Source organism: Centroberyx gerrardi, chromosome 15 (assembly GCF_048128805.1).
Source record: "Centroberyx gerrardi isolate f3 chromosome 15, fCenGer3.hap1.cur.20231027, whole genome shotgun sequence".
Lineage (NCBI taxonomy): Eukaryota > Metazoa > Chordata > Actinopteri > Beryciformes > Berycidae > Centroberyx > Centroberyx gerrardi.
Window position 1 is genome coordinate 19,390,174 of NC_136011.1, and position 23,380 is coordinate 19,413,553.

A 23,380-nucleotide genomic window follows, 5' to 3' on the forward strand; every position below is an offset into this window, starting at 1 on the left:
CTGTCTATGTATGTGCCTGTATGTGAATGTGGAAGTGGATGCGAGTGTGCATGCACATTTGTGTTTTGTGTGTGCACGTCTATGTGTGTGTGTGTGTGTGTGTGTGTGTGTGTATGTGGGTGCATGTGTGGATACCTGTGTGTTTGTGTGTTTGTGTGCTTTACCAGCAGCCTCTTGTGATGAGTGCTTATCATCTCCCAGAGGGCAGATTGCTGGCTCTCTGGCTCCTCGGGCTTATTGGAGCATCTTTTGGCTCTCCATTTCGCCTTGGCTTCCTCCTTCCCAAACCTCTTCTCAGATTCCTTTCCTCTGCAAACAGTCCAAACACAAACAGAAGGATGACCGCAGAGCTTTGTTCTGACAATAACAGAGGAAAATTAGAGCAGATAAAATCATAAGACAAGTACTTTTTAAGAGTTTCGTATTATTCTGGTGATGTAATGTGACTTAAATACTGTCAGGTATCTTCTCACATATCTCAGATACTTTTTTATCACATTTTGGTACCACACAATTCGATACTTCTGATGCTTCTTTTTTATACCTAAAACATGACTCATAATATGGCTATTGATTCAAGCCATGTCTTAGGGTGTGCTGAGGCAGCTTAAGTCAAATAATCCTGCTTTAAGCTTTTAAGAGGTATGCAACACACTCACTTTGCTTTCTCTGATTCAGGTAATGTCTCATCTTCCTCTGTTTTTCCCTCTCTGGTGGTCTGGGCCTGAAAGCATTGTAAAATGCATTAGGTAATCAAACTTTAATACAAATCAATACAGTATCAAAGCAGTAGTGTTTGGAAAAGTTAATAATGTTAAAAAAAAAAGATAAACCTTGAGAAATACATTGAACCAAAAAGTAAACATGGGTAAATGGAACAGTTTATGCACCTCCTAAGAAACAAGTTAATTAGTAGTAGTAGTCGGCAATTAGTAGTAGTAAATATGTTACCTCATGTTTCTTGAAAGGGGAAGAGGAGGTGCCATTCATTGGTATCTAATATATTGTGCAAACAATTAAATGTTGTGCCCCCCTTAGGCCAATCAGTGCAATTTTGAAAATGGCGTAACATAGAAATAAGATGCATCATTCCACAAAATGTAGGCAAAATGCTATCAGTAGCGTCCAAGATATTGTGCGTGATGTACAGACAATTTAAAAAAAATGCTGTGGCACCCCCGTTTAGGCCAATCAGTGCAATTTTGAAAATGCCAAAAGGGGCAATGAGATGCATCATTCCCCTATGTTTCGTGAAAATACGAAGATATTGTGCATAATGTACAGACCCCAACCCCCCCTCTTCAAAATCCGATCAGTGGTGTCCAAGATATTGTGCTGACAGACAGAGGGACATCCATAGTCCCTCCCCCGATTTCATCGAGGGGGGGACAAAAACCCATCCATTACAGATTTGACAAACCCACATGAAGGCAACCATCACATATACAAAGAGACAATAAATCCATACCATCCGCTGATGTTTCTCAGAGAGATCTGTGGTGGCAATGTGTCTGGTGGCTGTGTTGAACAGGTCAGTCAGACTGGCTGTGAGGTTGTGCGTTAAGAGTCTGTATTGACCTCCTTCCTTCCTCACTCTGAGGCCAAATATGTCTGACAGGACATCCACCTCCTGAGGAGAGGACACAGCCGCCACCTGACCCAACTCCCTCAATTCTCTCTGGGAAGAGAAACTGCCGGTGTACTTCCTCAGCCGGTCCACACTACACGGCACCTCCATGACCTCATCAAGTGTTGGCTCAAGGATACCACCGAGCCAGTCTGATACCTTCATCTTCTTGGCTCCCTCTATGAGCCCACCATTGACAAAGGCTATGTACAGCACATAGATGATGCCACGGACTAAAGCACAAATGCAGTGGACCACAGCCATGAAAATAAATCGGAGGAAGGAAACAGCTGACATAAGGCTATCCTTCAGAGTCATTTTCATCAGCTTCTTCAGGTTTTTGACAGAAAGTAGCGATATCAGTAATAAAAACCAATATGATAAGGAAAGCAATCCTTTGTCGGAGGTGTTCTGGCCTCCTTCTTCACCTGTACTCGTCTCTTCCTCATCTTCTGCCCCTTTTCCGGCACACCTCTGTCCAGTGTCTGAGCCAGATATCTGGGCTGCCAGCTGCATCTCAAAGATGGTGTCCTCACAGAAATTGACAAACATCTCCATCTTCTCCTTTTCCCCACCCTCATTGACCACATCAAATATGAATTGCCTCTTGGATTCTTTGACCTGTGGCTTCTCCCACTGTGTACGGCTAGACTCACTGATCTCAAAGTAAACACGCTCAATACGCTTCCCACTGCCCAGAATCTCAATGCGTCCCAGATAGGGCTGGAAGTAAGTCAGGACACACTTTGCCAGTTTCAAGAATGTCCCCAGTCGTGAGTCATTAGGCATGTGTTCAGACAAATTGGTGAGGAGAACAGCAATGCTGAAGCCAATGTCTTTGGCTGGCTCATGGAAGCGGTCCACAAAGGCCTCGTAATCCAGGATTTCACTGTCGTCGGTCTCAGCGCAGGAGAGGAGGAAGTGAGTCTCGGCTTGGGGGAAGCGCTTGCAGTTCTCCATGGCTCTCTGGAAGTCCTTCCTGGAGATGCAGCCCCTACCATCAGGGTCGTACTCTCTGAAGGCATCTGAGGAGGTGAGGTCTTTAAGTTTGAGGAACATGTCAAAAAACTTGAGGATCATTTCCACATTGCTTGATGATTCTACCAGCATGTCCACCATCTGCTTTCCAATGGTTCCATTAACCACATTACCTAGAGTAAAGAGAGAAATAAAGTTTAGCATTAATAATGATAACCTGTAACCCATTCATTATCATAAATTATACAACAATAATAAGATGTATGTAATAAGTATGTGGAAATATACTTATTATATACATTATTACATACATTACAATATATATATAATAAGTATGTGGAAATCCTACCCTCCAACATAGAAAGCAGCATCACAACCATGTCCTTTTGTAAATCCATCAACTCTTTCAGAAGCTCAATTTGCCCTGAATCCTGTGAATGAGAAAATAAAATAAATGGGTTCCAGCTGCATGTTTATCAGAAATCCTGTTATACATTTCACATTTAAACATTTAGCATGACACCCTGACCTTACCAAGAGCAATTTACAATAAGTGCAACAGTAGATTAACAATAAATTTATGTATCGCCAACAATGCAAGCAGCTAAAATGAGGTGTGCAGGGGGAAATCCATAACAGCATCACCTGAATATTTATGTTTTAGCAAAATGAGAAAGAAAATATGCAAATGAAAAGTCAGTGGAACAATGTACAATACCTGAGAGAGCTTCATTTGCATGTGGGCAAAGACATGGAGGAATCCCACTATAGCGTCCCACAGACGACTGTGGGCTAGACTCTGCTGGTTCCCAGTACATGGGCCCTGGATGCACACACTAATCATGTAAGCTGCATCACTTTAACAATTGCCTCAACTAGTAGAAATAGACAGAAAGTCAACATTCAGGAAAAAAAAACATGCATGGATTGCCATGGTAGTGCCTAGGAGGTCATGGAAACACACAACACACTGACATATTGGAAATTGACAAACCTGTATGTACTCAGTGAGTGTGTTGAAGACCTGCTTGGCCACACTGATGGCCTTGGAGAAGTTGTGCTGGCCCTGCACATCGATCACATCCTTCCCCGAGTAGTACCAGTAGAAGTCACTGATTGATTCCTACAGTATAGCAGAGAAAAATGTGTATTTACGGTTCATGGGCTTTATGAAAAAATTTTGTAACAAAGAAAATATAGCACTGATGAATAAAAGACTGATTGTAATGTTATGATGGCTGTATGATCTAATGTTATGACTATATTGTGTCCAAACTAATCATATTTGAGATTTGATCTTCAATCTGAAGACTGATGAACCTTTTTTCACACTGTAGTACTTAACTTGTTTGTACTGATCAGTCCATTACAGCCATTTAATTATGCCAGGAAATAACTAGGAAGGCAATTTCAATTGTATTACTATAGTTTGGTTTAGTTTAATTAGTCCAGCAGTGTCCAGCAGTTACCTGTACTCTTAGTAAGTAGTCCACAGTGGATATGATGATGTTGACAGTCGTGTTGTTTCCTGTTTGTGTCCTCAAGTAATTCTGGAATTCTAATGCAAGCAGACAGTACAGTGAGCATGTGGGATGGAAAGTAAAAAGAGAATGAGAATTTATTTCATCCTGTGTGCACAATGTAATTGGACAATGAAAGACAACCAGAGCAAAGACAAAAACGTTGTGTTGTACAGCAATTATGAAATGAAAGTGCTAAGCTGTCATTACCAACATTTTAATGTGACAATGAAGTGGAAATCACTACATAAGCTGTCTTTTTTCCTTTTGTTCATTTGTCACTTTCATCTAAGCCCCCACAAATGTATGTGTATATTATCCTTTCTTTCCTTTTTGATGTATGGACAGGTATATGATTTATATGAATTTTGTGAAAGTGTTTACGTGCAGAGGGCAAGTAACCTGAGTTGTGTCCTTCACAGAGCAGCTGTAGAAAACGGAAGAGGTCACAGGTCAGCTCCTGGTCGGGCATCACCTTCTCCCCTGGGAGGAAGAGGGGGAAGAAGGTGGCAAGAGGCAGAAATAGAAGAGGGAAGTGTGAGGAATGGAGAAAGAGGCAAGGTAGGATAGAATATAAGAGAGAGTGAACATAGGAAGAATGCAGAAAGGGGCAAGAGAAACAGAAAGAGAAACAACATAGACTGAAAGACAGCTGTGGATAATATACAGAACTAAGAAAGGCAGAGGGAAAATGAAGAATTTAGAGTATGTTCATTCAAGGCCAAGAGTCTTACAGCTGGCTCAACTGCTGTGACATGGCCTTAGTGAAATGGATTTTTCATTTCCATATGAATACAGTACCTGAGCTCTCGTCCATGGCCATACCTAATCCTTCTGCTTTGTTCTGCCTTTCAAATGCATTCAGATCCAGCACGCTGGGCAGCAGAACACCATGAGTCAAGCACACACACGCACACACAGAGAGAGAGAGAGAGAGACACACACGGATAAGCACTGAACTGTTACCATTTTTGTCATGTATTCTTATCAGTCACAATCAGTAAATGAAGCCTGCCAGCCTCTGTCAAATGTGATGGGACTTGTCAGATTATTTTCTTATGTTGGCTCACCTACAAGACTGCATAAGTCCAGCCATGCTCCGAAAGAAGCCAACATCTCGCTTCTCTCTCAGATAATCCAGCATTTTCTGTCAAAAAAACAGCAACAAAAAAAAACATCAAAGACAAGGCGAGACAGAAGCATAAGTGGTTTGATGAATGGAGGATCATCTCATCTCAAGCAGATATGATTAGCTTGAGATAAAATTGTTTTTTTTTTATTACAGTGAGTATTGCTACACCATCTCTGTGTCAAGGCAACACCACTCATAAAAATAAATAGGATTCAGAAGTGATAGCTTGAGAGTGGGGAAACACTCCAAATGTTGATGAGATGGCCCTTAAATTAACTGAATATACTACTGCATCATCTGATTTATTTGTGATAATTTTTTTGTCCTCTGATATGAAAATCTGCAGCCTCTATGCTTCTTACCTTGGATTGTGGAGGTTGTGGAGGTTGTGGAGGTTCCAAGAAATAAAATTTGAGAACCACTATATTATATCATATATTTTTTACGGGGACACATTTGCTGGCCATACCTGTTGGACAGTGGCATTCCCTCCATTGAGAATGGCAATACCCAACTTCAGAGTAGAGGCCACCATGGAGCCCATGTCCCCTGTTGGGATGAGAAATTAGATTACCAAAAAGAAGGTGTATAGTACTGACTCAAAAAATTATATCCCCGCCACAGATCATGATGCACATTTTCAGGAATGGACAGGAGCACACTGGCTAAACCCTAAGTTTGAGGGTCTTCAGCTCCAACTCAACTCTGTGGTCATATAACTTTAACTTAACCTTAATGAAAAACATGGCTTTCATCTCAGTCACTGAGCCCAGGAGTCAGTCTATCTTTGGTCCAGTATTCAGCAAACATATAGCCTAGGCCTACCACTGGCTCATCTACAGAAACATCTGACTATCAAGCAGCTAAAAGAAAAGTGAATATCCCCAAACTAAGCAACAGACTAACCTTAATCTGAGTCATTTAGTCCAGTAATTATCCTACGGCGTCGACAGCAGTTAGCCTACCTTTGCTGGCGCTGATGTTCTGCAGGACCATCTCAGCAGCCCCACGGTGATGCAGCCTGTCCTGCTGGTACAGCAACTTCTGTTTCTCCATCTCCTTCTCCTGAGCAACATACGGGTCAATCCATTATGTCAGCTAATTAGTTAAGTAATTAGTTTATCACTTGTCAATATTTCAACTTATCAATCAAGTCAATCACTCTTGATGGAGAATGATCTTTTCAAATAACAATTCATCCATCCATACTTTGCTCTTTCATTATAATTAAAATGTCAATCAAATATAATTTAATGAAATAAATAAGATGGAAAACAATCAGGCCTCATATCAAATAAGCAAGAAACACGTCTGACAATTTCATCCTGAAGGCATTTGAAGATTGATTTGGAAGGGAGAGCACATGCACTCACTTCAAAGCTTTTCACCTCCTCTTCTTCATCATCATCTTCCTCTGTATGACAGCTCTGGATGACGAGATGGAAAAGGGAGGGTGATAAAAAAGGGGTGGAAAATAAATTAATACAGCAGAGTGAAAAAACACAGCAACAGTAAACATGTCATCCCCCATGAATGATGCAGTCCCCCTCTAGGCCAGTCGGTAAGAAATATGTCACTTGTTTTGACCTGTAATATTTGCGCCAATCACTGAAATTTTGAAAATGCCACAATATAGTGGTGAGATGCATCATTTCCCCAAGTTTTCCTAAAATCTGGCCAGTGGTGTCTGAGATATTGCGTGTAACACTGGAACGAACAAACAAAGGAACGAACAATGTAGTGTCCCCTTTGGGCTAATCAGTGTAATTTTACAAATCCCACAATGCAGTGCTGACATTCATCATTCTCCCACGTTTCATTAAAATCCAATCAGTGGTGCCTGAGATATCGCATGTGACAGATGGACGGACAAATGAATGAATGAACAAATGGCTGAATAAATGGACAAGGACCAGTCCACAGCAAGCAGATAACGTACAAACCAATCCAAAAATAGAGCCAAAGCAGTTGTGCACCTGTACCAAGCCCGCCCAATGGCTACCGTGACTTTCCATCAATGGGGCAGGTCTTACATCAGCCAACCACAGCAACAGATAATGTTAAAAATTGATGGTCGGCACCCTTATTTATATCAGCAGTCTTATATTATACACATGTAATTTCTGTCAAAAAGGCATAGGTAAAAGACTGCTAACTTACAAGGAGGCAGTGTACCATAGTATCGTGAATAGGTTTAATATTAAATTTAACCGGTCGAATTCCACTGGAATCAAGCTGAGGGAGATATATGAATTCATAATGTAACAAATTTCAGAATCAGAGCTCTACAGTTGATAGTGTGCTTGTGTAATTCTGTGTGTTTTTATGTCTAATTGTTTTTATGTCTTACTGTTTTTTTTACTGTTTTCTGCTCTGTGAAAGGAGCTAAATAAATAAAGTAATTTGAAATATACTGGAATATGCAAAGGTCAGCCAGGAACGCATGGGGATGAAGCTGACTGTGGTTCCCTGAATGATATACTACTGCATGAAAGGCTTGGTAGGTGATTTGAACACACAAACAAACACTGAAGTACTATTAATGAGATCACCCTTCATGTTCCTCTTACCTTGGCCATTATAGTAGCATAGGACTTATAGAGACTGTCATTTCCAAGCTTACTGTCGACAGAGGAGACATGAAATATTAGTGTTTGTCAAAGCAGGTACGTTTAGCAATATCATTAAAAAAAATCACTTTTAACACTCAACACATGTATCAATTAACTTCTTTTCAAGGTGAGCCTAGAGAGAACAGTAACATATTACAGGCCTCAGAGAGAGGCTTTTAGGGAAAATGGCCTCAGATGTTGGACAAAGAATCAGGCTTCCTCCCATTTTAATATTGACTTTCCTGGTGATGGATTCTGAGCAGTAATAAAAGTGCAATAGGGGTTTTATTGCAAGTGATCTTTAATAATGGACACACACACACACACACACACACACACACACACACAGAGGCACACACACCTTTCCGTCAGAGCGCTCCGACTGAAGAGTGTAATGAGTTGTAGGAGGGGATCGATTGGTTTGGCACCTTCTTCCACATCCTTTTCCTCCTCTCTCCCACCTCCACACTGCTCCATCACTCCTCCTCTCTGCAGTCCAAAGAGAGTAAATCCTCTAATATGTGCTCTCTATTAATGACTCACACTAGCCATCCACAGCCACCCATGGCTAACCTTTACACACTTGGGGATTGCTCACTTGCACACGCATACACGCACACTATACACACAATCACACATTAAATCACACACACACAATCATGTTGATGTGCACAACTCACACCAACTTAACCCATCTTTACTGGAACTTTTAATGAGTTTTAAAGGGCTCTCTATTGCTCTCTCTCTCTCTGGGATGCGCTTGAACACACACACACACACACACACACTCACTCACATACACACAGCATGGAATTGTGAGACAGAGTATGTCTGTTGCCCTTCTCTCTCTTTTTTTACTCTGTCTTTCATTCTATTGACTTTTTCTCTTTTCTGTTGGTGAAACATACTTAATTGTTTCACAACTGTGCTTCTCTTATTTTGGTCACATTGGCATAAAAATACGGAAGAAACTGTGTTTCATATTGATTTGTTAAGGAACACATTTTTCTCTTAATTACCTGATGATTGCGTATTATAAAGGATGGTTGATAACTCTACTCTAACCTACCTACATACTCTAATCTACTTGCACACTAGAGGAGAAAGAGAAAAGACCAAGGGACTTTTTTTATCCAAACTAAAATAACACTACCAAAGCATCATTACACCAGGAATTCAGGAGTTCAGGATGATCTCCCTTTATCCTTGAGTTCACGAGAACTAGTGATTTTCATGAATGTTTTTTATACCTTTACTTTTACTTTTAAAACTTGTATTAGTGCTGGAGTCCTGTGGATCTTTTCATGTGACAACAGGGACAATATGGCTTCCTCCACCACTTACAGCTAAATCCTCTACGAGCTTCTCTTCACAGCTGTGGTCCTCAGCCGATATCCAGGACTTATCGTAGCCTTGGAGGAACAGGTTGACAGCTCTGTGTCTGGGGACGGAGAGGAATGGGTGAAGAAACAGCACAGAAGGAAACTATTGAATTATAAAAGACTTCTGATTAGGTCCATTATCACTAATTCACCAAGGCCTACTATGCCATACTATCCAAACTGCTCATTATATTCACCAGATGTTAAGAGCACTAAATCCATAATTTACAACACACCAACCCTGAAATAATATTCCTCTACCACATACCAACACACACAGCCATAGGCTTTTCATGAGCTAATGCCTTTGCTGCCCATGGACTTTCCTCACATGGCTATGATTGATAGTCTAACCAGGTTTTACATTACCTCCCAATCACTGTGGAGCCTCCCACAAAATGCGGAGCTCTCATTCACACACCTGTATTGACTAAAGTCTCACAGTGCTACTGTAAGTTCATACAGCATATTCTGTGTTTCTTGACCTACATAATGAGAGTAATTTCTTTGATAAAGGAATATAACATTTCTTGGTGTGAAATGAATACAATATATTACTCATTCAACACCGGACTGTTGTAAAACTATGCCACTTGCCAGCTCGTATTATATGTCTATCGGCAGATCAATATAAAGCCCTCAATAAATGGATCCAGCAGTGAAATTATATCTGTGATCTAAAATCTATATCATTTAAAGGTAACTTGTGGATTACCTTGAGTGGATTTTCATTGTTTTTCCTACTTCCTTGCATCCTTCATTTTGAAGCTTTTAATTTTAAAGCCTTAATATTTTTAAGGTTGTTCCTTGGACCTTTGCAAAATTAAAGTTGAATATGTATAAAATGATTTAACTTTTTTACTATCAATGTGACACTGTGGCTAATGTGAGGGTTTGCACAGCACTACTGTGAGTCATTAGTGTGGCGGAAGTTTTCTGTAATAAAGAGACTTGGAGATGAGAAGTTGTCCTTCTGTTATCTTTATTGCTTGCAAGCAAGGCGCAATGCCCACCCAACGAGTGTGTGAGACAAAGAGCGAAACAATGAGCTTTGTCCGCCCTTCTTATAATCATGTAGTAGAAACAGCCGAGTCATGAGAAGTCCGGCACATTCTTATACTTGAAACATTCTACGATTAGGGTGCATCTGTGCAAGACAAAGATAAAATGGCTAGACTTTCCAGGGTCATCTTCACACAGTAGCCATTGTCTCAAGCCAGTGGAAATGTACTGAGAGCAGACAACATTGAAATAAGACAGTGCTTAATGCATAGAGAAATAGAATAGTATAATATAATTTCCACTACAATTAGCACAGTACAAGACCATCCATATATTTTCTACTTAGTCATGTTTTTGTACCTGGGTAGGTTGTAGAGGGGAGCCATCCTGAGGCAGGCCACCACTGCTCTCTTCCTCTGTTTGGATAAGACCTTGTGCCACGCAGCATTTTTACTTCTCTGCGGGTGTTCCACCTGAACCCGAGTCAGCAAGGTAGAAAGTGTAATGAGGTAGTGCGTGAACTTCCAATGAACCAACAGTATTTTTTTGTGGCAGCCACTGTAGAAGTTCTCCTTCATGCATTTGTCCTGCAATTATCCTGCATTAATAATACTGCAGACAGTTCTTTCTTGAATGTTATATAGTACAACTAAATTAGTATTCGGATTTCCAAACACTCATGTTTCTTAGCCCACTAGCTCCCAGACCATTCCTTCTGATATCTAAAAACTGAAAAGGGAGCAAAACTTGACTTTCCAAAACAATTCCGCTTGAGGATAAATCCAAAGCGCAGTAGTTCAGTGAGCATGCAGTAAAATCGGGGCTTCCACCATGCTGCATTTGTAAGATTATCAACTAAGGTCATTAACAGCAATGCAGGGTAATCTAATCATGTCATCAATCACCAACAGATTGGAAATCAAAAGCTATCCGAGCACATTACAGAGAATGTTTTTATCTGTCTCTAAGCCCACCTGGTCCAGGTGATAAAGGACTCGAGCTATTCCCAGGATCTTGTCTGCTGTCCTCTGGGGGTCGGAGGTGGCCCCTGGCTGGCTTGGGAGCTTTGTATAGAGGGCCTCCTGCCATGAGCACCTTGGGGCCTCCAGCTGGAGAACAGAAAAGGAACAATGTATTAATTTATTTTGTAGTGAGGTGCTGACACTTCAACCATACAATAAAAAATATTTTCAAAAAAGGCGGCTGAGGGGCTCAGTCCAGGGAAATAAAGTTAATAGCAATGGGAAAAGAGATTCAGGACAATAACTTGATCCATTCAATTATGTTGATTGGCAAGATCCTCCATAAGGCACAAAACATGAATGAATGAATGAATGAATGAATGAAGGAGCTTTCTCCGAAACGCATAATCCAACAAATATGACGAGGGGATCAAGTTGGCGTCCTGCATCTTTTTTCCCCATTGCTACTAATTTCTTTGTTTGAATCCAAACAACAATTAGACTCAGTGCTAAATATACAATATTTGGTTTTAACGAATCAACTCATTTTCAATAACCAACAAAGGAGGGATCCAGGGTTGTGCATCAATATGAGCAACCTCCTGTTTCAAAAAGTGTCTTTAAATGTGAGAGAAAGCAGGATTTGTGTTGTGTTTTCATCACTGACTTATGAATAAACATAAGTGTTTCATGCATATTTTCACATGTCTCTGGTACATGTCTCTGGTACAATGAGTCACTGATTGCTGTGAGATTATTGGAAAAACTTCTCTGGATTCTTCAAGTTACAAGAGTACACTTCAATTAAATCTATCACACACTTGTTGCCTTCCACAAATTACAAATTACATGTACTCGGGCATGACGTGTTTATGAATATGCAAAATGTGTACAGAATGAAAATGTGTACAGAGATTTGCATTTAATTTCTGCTCAAATGCACTTGTAGCAATTCTACAGAAAACAAATAAGCTGAGCTAGAGACAAAACAGCCGAAAGTGAAAATGGAGATAAGGAAAATGTTTTCCATTATATAGATGGTGCAGAATTCCTGATTGTCCTGATTTGTCAGAACCCAAAGGATTTTTGTCTCAGTTTTCAAATCTGAGACAGTTTCCAGTTTTACCAAATAAATACAGAGCTCCTTTTGCAAGACCATTGCCTGGCAACCCCTCATGTTGGCGCATCATTTGTGAAGCCTAGCTTAAAGTTATTTTTGTGGCAGATGTGTTTCATACTGTGTGATCTCTTTGACCTAGAGATACCATAATCCTCCATGTTTATATTATTTTATCTTCATTTAGCCAGGCAGTCCAATGTATGGCTATGGACAGACAATTTTTGTGTTTGTCTTATATACACATAATGTGCTTAACATCTTCCATTAACTTATACCCGTTAAGCATCAGTGAAAACAAAACACATATTGCGGCTTTAGATTCCATTTGCCATACAATGATTGTCCTTACCTTGCTCTCAAGATGTACAAGGCCATTACAAACATGTTCCCGAATCTCATCTTCAGTGTCTTTCTGTGGAAAGCAATCCACAACCAATGTTAAATCCAAACAATAGAGATAATAGAGTGGCTTACCTTCACCATTGTCATGGCATAAACTAGTGGATTTTCAAGGAAACACAGTCATTATATTGTGATTCAAATTATAGAAGGTTTAGTGATGGGAACTACATTACTCGCTACCTGAGTGAAGTGGCTCTTAGCCAGCATGATAAGGCTCTGGTCGCTGGGAGAACAAACCCTAAGCCCCACAGGGAGCAGTCTCTTCAGGGAAGCCACAATGAGAGAGGTGTGTGTAGAATAACGATCCCCCTTCCTCTTTGTCTTCCTCCTCTCATGGTCCAACTGGGAATTGAAAAACCATGAAGGTGAATGAGTATTTTACAGGCAAAAATGTGAACGACAACTTCCTTATGATTACAATTTTTGCTATAAGAAGTGGTGACTATGGCCTAGAGTTCTACGAAGTAAATGTTTTTATTTGTATCTTATCAGAAGTCTCCTTCTGTATTCATGGAAATATCTTTGATGGTTTCCAATATGTCTGGAAGAATAAAAAGGTCACATCATGGACACGGCCATGGTTATAAGGCCAATTTATTTATTTATTTATATTTATATATTTATTGCTAACCTTGGACATTTTATTGTTGTTCACCAAGAAAGCCAAGTTGTTGATCTCATTCTGGACCACGTAGTTCTGTTCCTCCCATTTGAAATTCTGTTGTAGCAAAGGTGTAAAATAAATGTTAGATGTTTGAGAAGACAGGCCATCACTTGGATAGTATTGTGGCGAGAAGAATAAATAAATAAAAATACTCTTATGTGTCACCCTCACATGAGACTTGGCCCAGAATATAAAGACCTCTGCCGCCATGCTGAACAACTGCTCAGCTTCAGGGCTCGACTCCTTTAACCAGCTGGCCCTGAAACAAGACAGCCAGCAACGCATCATATTATTATCACAGGATTTATTGCTTTAAAGCTCAATATGGGCCTGGAATAATAACTGTAATAACCACTCTTCATCCCACATGTTTCTTCTGTCCTGCAGAAACCTTGTATCTCCAAAAAATACACTTTTCAGAAATTGAGAAAAACTGGTACATTTTCTTGTTGTTTTGCAAGTACTTGTCTACATTTTTCACTGTTTACAATGTATTATCAGTCGTTTACCTCATGTTTTTTGTTAATTTCAAACCAAACCAAAAACCCGGTAGATAGTTGCTGGCCTCTGGTGGGTTGATATCAATATAAATGACAGCAAAATAAGTGTCACTGTCAATCCACACACCACCTAGCAGCTCAGTTCTTCACGCCCCGGCTCCATGGCTGCATGCCTTACCGATTACAATCCACAAATGGGATGAGGATGGGGTAGAAGGCGTAGAGATCTCGCACCAGCACAGTGAACTTCTCTTGTATCTGTAGCTCCGCATCAGAGTGGTTACTCTGCCCTTCCGCCTTCATCTGCTCTTCCTCCAGCAGCACACATTCTGCCCTCTTCCTCAGCTTCTCCATCAGGGGCAGGAAGTGGCTCTTCAGCAGCTCGATGCGGGCCTTGCATATGATTGGCTGAGAGAAAACTGAGAGGGGACATAACTGACGTCACAAGTGCTAGTGGAAGGGAGGCGAGTGAGAAGCATGAAAGATCTGTATTCTATTGTGTAAGTATTATATCAATACACCACACACCATATTGTATGTGATCGTACTACCTGCCAGCTGTTTCATCCAGTCACCCTGGCTAGCGCCCAGATGGTTGTGGATGATGCGAAGGATGTGGCCAAGCAGGTCGCTGGCATGCTGGGGAATCAGGGAGGTGCAGATTGGGCTGTCTGGCTGGCCTTCAGGGCCCCAGTACCACCAACGGGACATGTAGCTGCACAGCATGGGCAGGGTGACCTCTGTGACATGGATGTAGTGAGCCTGGCGAGCCCCAGCCCCAGCGCCCGCCAGCTCCTCCACTTCCCTCAGCGCCTGCTCTAGAGAAGGCAGGAGGGGACACACGTCCTCCACCTGATCTGGCACCCCCAGGTCTGACAGACAGATAAGGAAAAAGAGGCTGAGAAAAGAAGGGTGTAGGATGTGGGGGAGTGGACTGTTCAAGGACTAAAAAAATAAAACGAGAAAGAGAGAAAGATGTGTGTGTGCATGTGTACGTGTCTATGATTTTTACCCTCTCTCTCGGTGTCACTCATGGTGTTGTAGATGGAGAACGGGTTGTCTTGATTGAGTGCAGGCTCCAGGAAGCAGACAGGGAAAGCCCCAGTCAGGGCTGCCAGACAGGCGCCTGCTGCTGGCCTCTGTCTATATGGAAACACGCTGTTACAAAGGGATGGGACTGACTAGTGCCCAAATTCATCAAGCTGTTCAGTGTAGGAGTGCCTGATCACCGGCCAGTTCCCTTCCTATGTCACTGTCAAATATTGCCCCTCAGGTTTAAATGTTTTTCTATGTAACCATGGCCTTGATAAATATTTGTCCTGGACAGCAATAATGTGGAATCCAGGAGTGTCGACTAATCATCTATTTTCTCTCCACAGCAGTCTTCTTTACTTCTAAATATTGCACATATGAATGCAAAAACAAGTAAGCAGTAACGTATTTTTTAACCAGCTACTTATGAGAAGAGTTGTACGGGTTATACACAGCAACATTTTGAGTAGTAGTATAGAATAGAAATATTCAGTGGCGAAACAAACATGATTACTAGAAGCAAAAGAAAAAAATGACTCTCATCAGCACAAACTGTGAAATCACATGGCAATATATAGACAGTACCCCTCCATATAGATGCTGCTGCTGGTGCCAAGAGAGTAGAGGCTGTTGAGGATCCTGTAACAGGACACCTGGACGCTGCCCACTGGAAAAGACAAGGTGATGCTTAGAGCTGCGGCCCTTGTGAGCCTCCGTTCAGTGACAGCCAAGGACACCGAGAAGGAAAGCTGACACCATACAATCAAAGATAGATGGACTAGGTGGACGGCTGTTGATTAATGTAATGAACGATTCCTGGAAGGTCAAGTGATCAGTGAGGGAGACAATATGCCACTGCTGCTCCGTGGCCATGACTGAGAGAGTTAATGAGACCTGGTTTCAAGCTGCGGAAGGTAGGAAGTTGAGGGGAGGGCGTCCCTGAGTGATTTAAGGGGTGTGGAAGCCAGCTGTTCATCCCGCTGCTTAGCATATGGAGGGAAGCGAATGACACCACTGAAAATGCATGAGGGGAGGATAGGGTTTTTGTATACACACTATTGTGCAATGATACAGACGGTGTGAAAATAAACTAGATTTGATCACACATAACTGAGTCAATTTCAGGTTGCAATTGTGAGGTTGGAATCAGGGAGCGTCTAAATGCAAAGCTGGAGGGAAAACCCCATTCTCATAAACACTGGCACAAATATATTCTGTGGGAGATGCAGGAGTCATACTTCCATTTTGTCAGCTTTTACATTACATCTGACACATTTCATATTGATAACTTCTATTGATCGATAGCTGAGATTCTGAGATACATTGCATTTAATGCCACATTTACCTCTGTGTAGTGTAGTGGCAGCACAATCTTTCAACATTTTCAACATTTTGTGAATGCACACAACATGTATTAATAGGAGATTTTCTCCTCTCACAATAGCCTATACTCTTACCCAGGAGGTCCTCTCCATAGTTTTGGCTGCTGAGATGTTGGAAGAGGGCAGTGAGGGTGGGGAGGAGGGTGGAGGTTGTGTAGCTAAGGACCTTGGCCACTCCTCTGGGCTGCTGACTCCTACTCTGGGGTAAAGCAGCCAAAGTCACAGAGAGGTTTTCCACCGTCATCTCCAGATCAACTGCAGCTGCCTCAAAGAATGAACGGAGAGATGCCTGGACGGACTCCGGGGCGGATGTCATCAACGTCCTAGAGAGGGTCAAAAATGCCTTTTTCATGACTTGCAAATATATCAAGGCATATGAGCGTGATAATTGACAAGAAGATGTGTGTTCACTAGGAACAATAGTAAATGAAGTGTAGAAAAGTAAAATGTAAAAGGTGTCATGCAATATATCTTTTGGCTAGCAGTATAATAAATCAGTTGCTATTCTGTCCACCCAGAAAAGTCCAAGTGACATCAATCTCTGCTAAGGCAAGATGCTACTACCAGCTTCATGCTTCAGACAGAGGCATTGTCCTCAGGGACTAAAAGTGATATCAACCACAATTAGATAGCATCAGTGTATCGGTGGCTCAATTACACCAGTCATCTCATCCTCAGACACGGTGGTGTGACACTAATGTGACTGCAGGCGGAGCGGGGAGATCGATTTAGGCAGAGTGTGACAGCAGTGCCATCTAGCTACCTGGCATCCAGAGACTGGGCCAAAACATGGAGACAGCTGGCGATTGATGGGGCGTTGTTTCCTGGGAAAGCATGCAGACACAAACACACATAAAAAATTCATACTAGTGAGCACACATGTACAGATAAAAACATATGCAGCCACACAAACACACAAAGGATGAAACTAATCTTGGACTATGACTCACGAATTTCGAAGACAAAAAGAATGGGAATGAAGACACACAATAGTAGACAGCAAGTGCAAACAACAAATGTGAAAGCATCTCATGACTTAATAAGCATAACTTTCTCTCTACAGCATCCTTACCAAACAGTGAGATCCTGTGTCTCACTAGAGCTCCAAGCTTACAAAAGAGGCTGAAGGTAAGAAGAAAAGATAAGTGGATTAGGGAGTAGAGGGAAGAGTCAAAAAATAATTAAGAGACAGAGGATCAGAAAGAGACTTCAAGAGAAATAAGTAATTAATTCTAAGAATGAGGGTTCTTCAATGAAAAACCTTAAAGAAAATGTGGTCAAATACTATGCTAAATCTGTGCCTAGGGGATTGGCCTATAATCATAGGAAGTGGAAAGGTACAAGGTAACATTAAACTAGTACTAGTTTTATCGAGATAAGTTCTGCTGGGTGTGACCCATACCTGGTGACCATCTCCTTCTCCTTGTTTGAGGCATGGCCTCTGTTACCGTTGGAACAGGGAGAGGCGGACAGGAAGTAGAGACGGTGGCTCTTCAGGTATTGTTCCAGCAGAGGCAGTACAACCTGTTGAAGGGGTTACTTAGATATGGGCATGGATGCATAAAGCATGCAAGAGCAGTACTACTGATACACCTGTAGGGCCAACGGTCAGGTCAAAAAACTACATGTACTTCACTGTGCCTTAAGAAGAAAACAAAGATCAGCGCTGACATAATTTATACATATGTCCCTTATCATTTATTTCTTCCACTGGCATGAGAGTAAATATGCTCAGTAGTTTATGTAAGGCTTAATAAGTGATAATATTAGGGTTTACCAATTCCAAGCAGATGTTTGAGCATGGCTGTCGTGGAAATCCAGTAGCCTGCATTTCCACTTCAGGAAATATTCTACAATATTCTTTAAACACTTTACACTCTATTACACCTGCTCTGAAGCGGTGTCAATGCTGTAACGACTTTTGACTTCCCGCTTCATTTGCTGTTGTGGACATGATCAAGGAATTGATCTCTGTATATCTATATATAAGTGTGCGTGTGCGTGTGTGTGTGTGTGGTTGAGTGGGTGAAGGTGTGGGTGTAGAGAGTTGAGGCATGGCTGTTCACAGACTTGGTTGACTGGGTCTGACTCAGGGGGTCCCATCAATGAGAAATAAACCCTTTTCATTCGCTGCCTCCTTGGAGGCAGAACTGTGTGGGAGGCTTTAATCAATGTCCTGATGGCAATCGACACGCCCACATGGATTTCCAAAATGGCTAAATAAATTACACAGCCACAAAGGCTTTCACTTCGGCTTTCACTTAGTGGGGTTGCCCATGGCAACCATCCAACAAAACTAATTAGTTGACATAAATGAAATGAGAAAAAATAGCTAAGGAGACATAAGATAATGGCATTGGAAAAGGGGAAATTGGAGGAGGGCTGGATCAAGATCAGCGATTCCATATCAGCGGGTGGATTTGGATTGGGTTTTGAATGTAGTTTTGGTCTGAGGCAAACCTTGGGAAAAAAATTGATTGGTTGCTGGTGTGGAGCTCTCTCCCCTTTGGACATCTGTCCTCTGGCTTGCATCACCTCTGGAAAGAAAAACACCAAGAAATATTATGCGCTATATGCAATCAAAGACTAAAACTCTGAAAATATACAGGTAAAGTTAATAAATAAAATGTGTTTCTTACAATATCTTGGGAAGAAAATGCTCAAAATAGGGAAAACACATATAGTCCGTACTCGACCACAAACAAACTAGCATACACATACACAAAGTATTTGCTACAAGGTATGTGTTGAAAGTTGTTTGTACTGATACTATAGACTTTCTCTGCAGGCTTATACCGATTTATATAGACAGGCTTGCATAACCAACCAAACTTTGAGTCATCTTGAGATGGTTGAAAGCAAAAATACCATCAGGGTCTCTATAGATTCAAAGCTGACTTTGCAGAATTCAGACTCAAGAGACTGTTGACTGTTATTCCAAAAATCCATATCAACTGTGAAGATTCAAGGTCCAGTCACAACTTGAGGTGATCACAGGCAAAACTCCCATACTGTCAGGTCGATAACGTCATACAGTACCTTTGGGACGTATAAGATGAAAGTTCATCTTGTTCAATACTATTTTATGTCTTAAATTAAATATCCATGATTTTTGTTTTGTCTTTACATTCATGAACACTATAATGTTACCCAGCTCCAACATGTGTTCCTGGGCCTCCTCAGTGTGAGACAGCAGCTGCTGAAGGAGCGTGTAGCCAAAGCAGTTGGCTATGGCTGGAAAGTCCATCTCCACTGTCTTCCTCTCCCTGTATATGGAGTGAAATCAACCAGGGCTGTTAAACACCCCTGCTACTTTTAATGATTGTTAGCTGTAACCTTAAATATAAATCTTGTTTTCTATGTATTGTATAAGCTATAATTTCAAGACAATGTACTGCTGTGGGGAGTCAAAGAGGCGTTGCAATTATCTTACTCACTGACAGTGCTGCACTTGAGGTTATGATCTGAACTGGAGGTAGTCTGAAAAAAAAACCTGGGGTCTGATTGCTATAAGGCTTGCTTAAAGATGTTATGGGAGCAGTACCCTTGAGACAGGCTCTGAACCTGAAACGCCTCATTACCTGCCCACTTGATGCACATCACACACTGTACTATTACAATCATAAATTGATACTGTGGGTGTTCTTAAAATTGAATCTCACCTCCCCACAGTGTACCCATTGAGCTGCAGGAACTTAAGGACATCCTGGGCTCTTTCTCGGAGTTTGGTCTTATCCTTCGCAGTCAGGGTTTCGTAGGGCACAAGCATTGAATGGCCACCTCCTCCTGAGCAGAGAAATGGGTCAAATACAAATTACTCTTGTATGCAATGAAGACTGTTCTGTGCTTTTTATTATCTAACAAAAACAACATTACTCAAGGTTCAAGAGAGGAGAAGACAAGACAATACATGACAAGAGAAGAACAGAACAGCTCAGATCAGAAGAGAACATTATAGTCAATTATGTATCTGGGTGTTTATTGGTACTTAAGGTGTTCTACAACCTTTAGTCTCCAGTTCTAGTTTCTTCTTCTTGGCCCAGGCATTGTGGTAGTTTTCAGCCAACTGTTCAGCCATTGACTATGGAATAGAATAGAATAGAATAGAATAGAATTTCAGCTGTAGCTGAGTGTATAATATATATAATATAGAAGACAATGTGTATACCTAATTAAATAGTGTATAAAGCAAGCACATGTAATGACTTACACACTGATGCCATGACAGCGTGACACTGCTCACATCCATAGGTTTGGGGCTGAAGGTTGATGCCCCTTCAAAAGATAACTACACCGCAGACAAAAACAAGTTGATTACCAAATTTATAATACCAAGTAAAGCCCAGTAGGAGGACAAGTTTAGTTGTGAATGTGGTCACTTTTACTGGTACAGACACATAAAAAAATGAAAAAACAAAACAGATGTACTATAAAACAACATAATGTGGCCTCTGTCAGGGTACACATACCTGTCCAGACTGAGAGATCCTGCGTGCACAGGTATGCAGGCCAAATGCCTCTCCTTCTTTGGTCCTCTCTATGGTCCATCCAAAGGCCAGCATACTCCTTAGTGTCTCTTTAATGGCCCAGCGGTAGGCCTCTTTGTCCTGGATATTTATATATTTGCATTTATAACAGATTTATAACAAATTCAAAATAATAAACAAAGTGAACATGGCACATGCATACGTTTGTGAACGTTAATTGACTTGTTAGGGCTTCAATTAGTTGGGTGAAGACAATTCCAGAGTGGAACTATTAATCTGAAGTAACTTCATACCATCTAATCTGTCAGACTGTGATTGTTGTTCTGTCTGGTTTCAACAACCATGGGCTCCTCTAAACAGTTGTCTGAAGACTTGAAAAAAAATAGACTTTTACAATACACCAGAGGGCTATAAAAAAAACTCTCTCAGCGCTTCCAGCAAGCAATTTCAACTGTCAGAAACATTGTCAAGAAATGGAAGTTAAATGGAACAGTGCAAGACAAGGAAAAGTCTGGAAGAAAAATTTCTGATAGACATAGCTGAAACTGAAGTAGTTGTTCACAGGTCCACAATACAGCGTACCTTACACAACAACAATGATCTGCATGGTAGAGTTCTCAGAGGAAAGCCTTTTCTTTGACCTCATCACAAAAGCCAGTGTCTAAAAAGCATGCAAAAGGAAATCTTGATGAGCCTGAATCTTTTTGGAGCCATGTTGTTTGGACTGCTGAAATGAAAATTTAACTGTGTTGCCACAACCAAAGAAGATACATTTGGAGAAAAAAGGTTGACGCATTTGAAGGAAAGAACACTTTGCCAACTGTTAAGCACAGGGGTGGAGATGTGCGGCAGCCAGCAGAACAGAAAATATTGTACAAGGAGAAGGAGGGATGGATTCAACTGGATATCAACAAATCCCAGAAGCTAATGTATCAGAGCCAGGCAAGACACTGATGCTGAAAAGCAGTTGGATATTTCAGCAAGACAACAATCCGAAAACACCTCAACATCTGACTACTATATGAAGTACTTACAGAAAAGAGAGATGAAGGTTTTGGAACGGCCGTCTCAGTACCCAGACTTAAATACTATTGAAAATCTGTGGGGAGATCTCAAACATGCAATACATGCAAGGAGACCTAAGAATATTTCTGAGCTAGAAGAGTTCTGCATCGAAGAGTGGGGAAAAATTCCAAAAGCAAGAACAGAAAGACTTTTAGCTGGTTACAGGAAACATTTGTGAGCTGTTAATATCTGCCAAAGGAGGTGCTACTAGGTATTAACTGACAGGGCGCCCAAATTGCCATGTTCACTTTTGTTTATTATTTTCACTCTGTTATAAATGCAAATAAGTAACCATGTATTGTATTTCCAGAAAGATGTTATGATCAAGTTTGTACCATGTAGAGGTTGGATCAGCCTCTATCCACTTAATTCACTGTAGCATGCACTTTGACCAGGTTCCCAAACTTTTGCATACAATTGTATAAACCATTACATAAAACTGAACTGAGTATGTAATCAAAGGGGAAACTATATTAGAATGTTTATAGCATAACAGGGTAAAAACAACTTTTTTGATTTTTTTTTTGATATTTGAAAAACTTAGTTTAACTTAATTAGTGCATTACAGGCATTTAAACAAACTAAAGTGAAAGAACTATTCACAGAGAAAATGAAATCAAATGAGATGCACCTCATCGCAAGTTTTTCATTGATTTGAAGTGAGTAACAATAAATTTTTCTCAGGTTTTTGCATTCATTCATTCAATTTGCATTCAAAGAGTGAATTATTCAAAGAATGCGATCAGAAGCATTTAAACTTTAACAACCTCACTCCACACACCAAGTTTTGTAAGAAAGGCAACGGGGAAATGATTCCAAGACCATGAACAGAGGCATTTTAATTTTTTATATTTCATACACCAAATTTGGTATGCAAGTGCCTCTGGGATTTGTCAATTCATTGCTTTCTTTGCTGAAGTACACACAGTACAGATTCACTTTGTGTTTTACCTTCTCAGCCAGAGCCCTGTATGGCTTGAGGAGAGGGTGAACCTTGGTGTTCTCACAAAGCTGCTCTCCGTGAACCCAGCCACTGGCAAACTGACAGAGACAACACACAGATTCACTCACAAAACCATACATTAGAAAATATGTAGACAGTAGGCTAATCTTCTTCTGTTAGCTCCTAGGACACGGAACACAGACCGATGTTTGCACACTGCCAAACAGGCATTCATTATCTATGAAGTGTATTCGTAAGTGGCATAGTCCTGACCAGGATATCATACATCACCCTGTCAACTCTAACAGGCCCCTCAGATTTGATGGATGATTATCAAGATATTACCTTGTCCAGTGACCACTTCTCATGAGTATGCTCTGCATACTTATTCACTACGAACTCCAGTCTCTCTGGTACTGACACGCTAGTACAGGGAAAGAAAATGTATAATTTAGCTCAGTTAACATACAGTAACAAATTTGGGTAATTTGGGTAATAATAGTTGACTAATAAGGGCATGATTCATCAAGAATATGTAAATGAACGTTCATATCCACGCGCCTATGAAAC

At 40.9% G+C, this 23,380-nt stretch overlaps 1 protein-coding gene across 1 annotated transcript in view; it reads right to left on the minus strand.

The window, feature by feature from the left end:
- LOC139920080 (ryanodine receptor 2-like) overlaps nucleotides 1–23,380 on the minus strand; it is a 69,275-nt gene that overhangs the window by 11,958 nt on the left and 33,937 nt on the right. Inside the window, exons 55-92 of the mRNA XM_071909989.2 lie at nucleotides 23,156–23,234; nucleotides 22,819–22,908; nucleotides 20,785–20,922; nucleotides 20,526–20,603; nucleotides 20,321–20,396; nucleotides 19,978–20,101; nucleotides 19,466–19,581; nucleotides 18,776–18,840; nucleotides 17,718–17,839; nucleotides 17,388–17,437; nucleotides 17,079–17,139; nucleotides 16,391–16,638; nucleotides 15,519–15,600; nucleotides 14,914–15,044; nucleotides 14,453–14,773; nucleotides 14,080–14,320; nucleotides 13,573–13,660; nucleotides 13,369–13,455; nucleotides 12,918–13,079; nucleotides 12,685–12,747; nucleotides 11,192–11,362; nucleotides 10,614–10,726; nucleotides 9,207–9,310; nucleotides 8,225–8,330; nucleotides 7,828–7,879; nucleotides 6,631–6,684; nucleotides 6,223–6,322; nucleotides 5,727–5,806; nucleotides 5,196–5,272; nucleotides 4,927–5,000; nucleotides 4,528–4,608; nucleotides 4,075–4,163; nucleotides 3,600–3,728; nucleotides 3,324–3,428; nucleotides 2,955–3,036; nucleotides 1,469–2,778; nucleotides 660–718; nucleotides 165–309 (exon numbers count right to left, since the gene is read on the minus strand). Coding sequence (XP_071766090.2) covers nucleotides 165–309; nucleotides 660–718; nucleotides 1,469–2,778; nucleotides 2,955–3,036; nucleotides 3,324–3,428; nucleotides 3,600–3,728; nucleotides 4,075–4,163; nucleotides 4,528–4,608; nucleotides 4,927–5,000; nucleotides 5,196–5,272; nucleotides 5,727–5,806; nucleotides 6,223–6,322; nucleotides 6,631–6,684; nucleotides 7,828–7,879; nucleotides 8,225–8,330; nucleotides 9,207–9,310; nucleotides 10,614–10,726; nucleotides 11,192–11,362; nucleotides 12,685–12,747; nucleotides 12,918–13,079; nucleotides 13,369–13,455; nucleotides 13,573–13,660; nucleotides 14,080–14,320; nucleotides 14,453–14,773; nucleotides 14,914–15,044; nucleotides 15,519–15,600; nucleotides 16,391–16,638; nucleotides 17,079–17,139; nucleotides 17,388–17,437; nucleotides 17,718–17,839; nucleotides 18,776–18,840; nucleotides 19,466–19,581; nucleotides 19,978–20,101; nucleotides 20,321–20,396; nucleotides 20,526–20,603; nucleotides 20,785–20,922; nucleotides 22,819–22,908; nucleotides 23,156–23,234 — 5,353 coding nt within the window. The remainder of the gene's footprint in view (nucleotides 1–164; nucleotides 310–659; nucleotides 719–1,468; nucleotides 2,779–2,954; nucleotides 3,037–3,323; nucleotides 3,429–3,599; nucleotides 3,729–4,074; nucleotides 4,164–4,527; nucleotides 4,609–4,926; nucleotides 5,001–5,195; nucleotides 5,273–5,726; nucleotides 5,807–6,222; nucleotides 6,323–6,630; nucleotides 6,685–7,827; nucleotides 7,880–8,224; nucleotides 8,331–9,206; nucleotides 9,311–10,613; nucleotides 10,727–11,191; nucleotides 11,363–12,684; nucleotides 12,748–12,917; nucleotides 13,080–13,368; nucleotides 13,456–13,572; nucleotides 13,661–14,079; nucleotides 14,321–14,452; nucleotides 14,774–14,913; nucleotides 15,045–15,518; nucleotides 15,601–16,390; nucleotides 16,639–17,078; nucleotides 17,140–17,387; nucleotides 17,438–17,717; nucleotides 17,840–18,775; nucleotides 18,841–19,465; nucleotides 19,582–19,977; nucleotides 20,102–20,320; nucleotides 20,397–20,525; nucleotides 20,604–20,784; nucleotides 20,923–22,818; nucleotides 22,909–23,155; nucleotides 23,235–23,380) is intronic.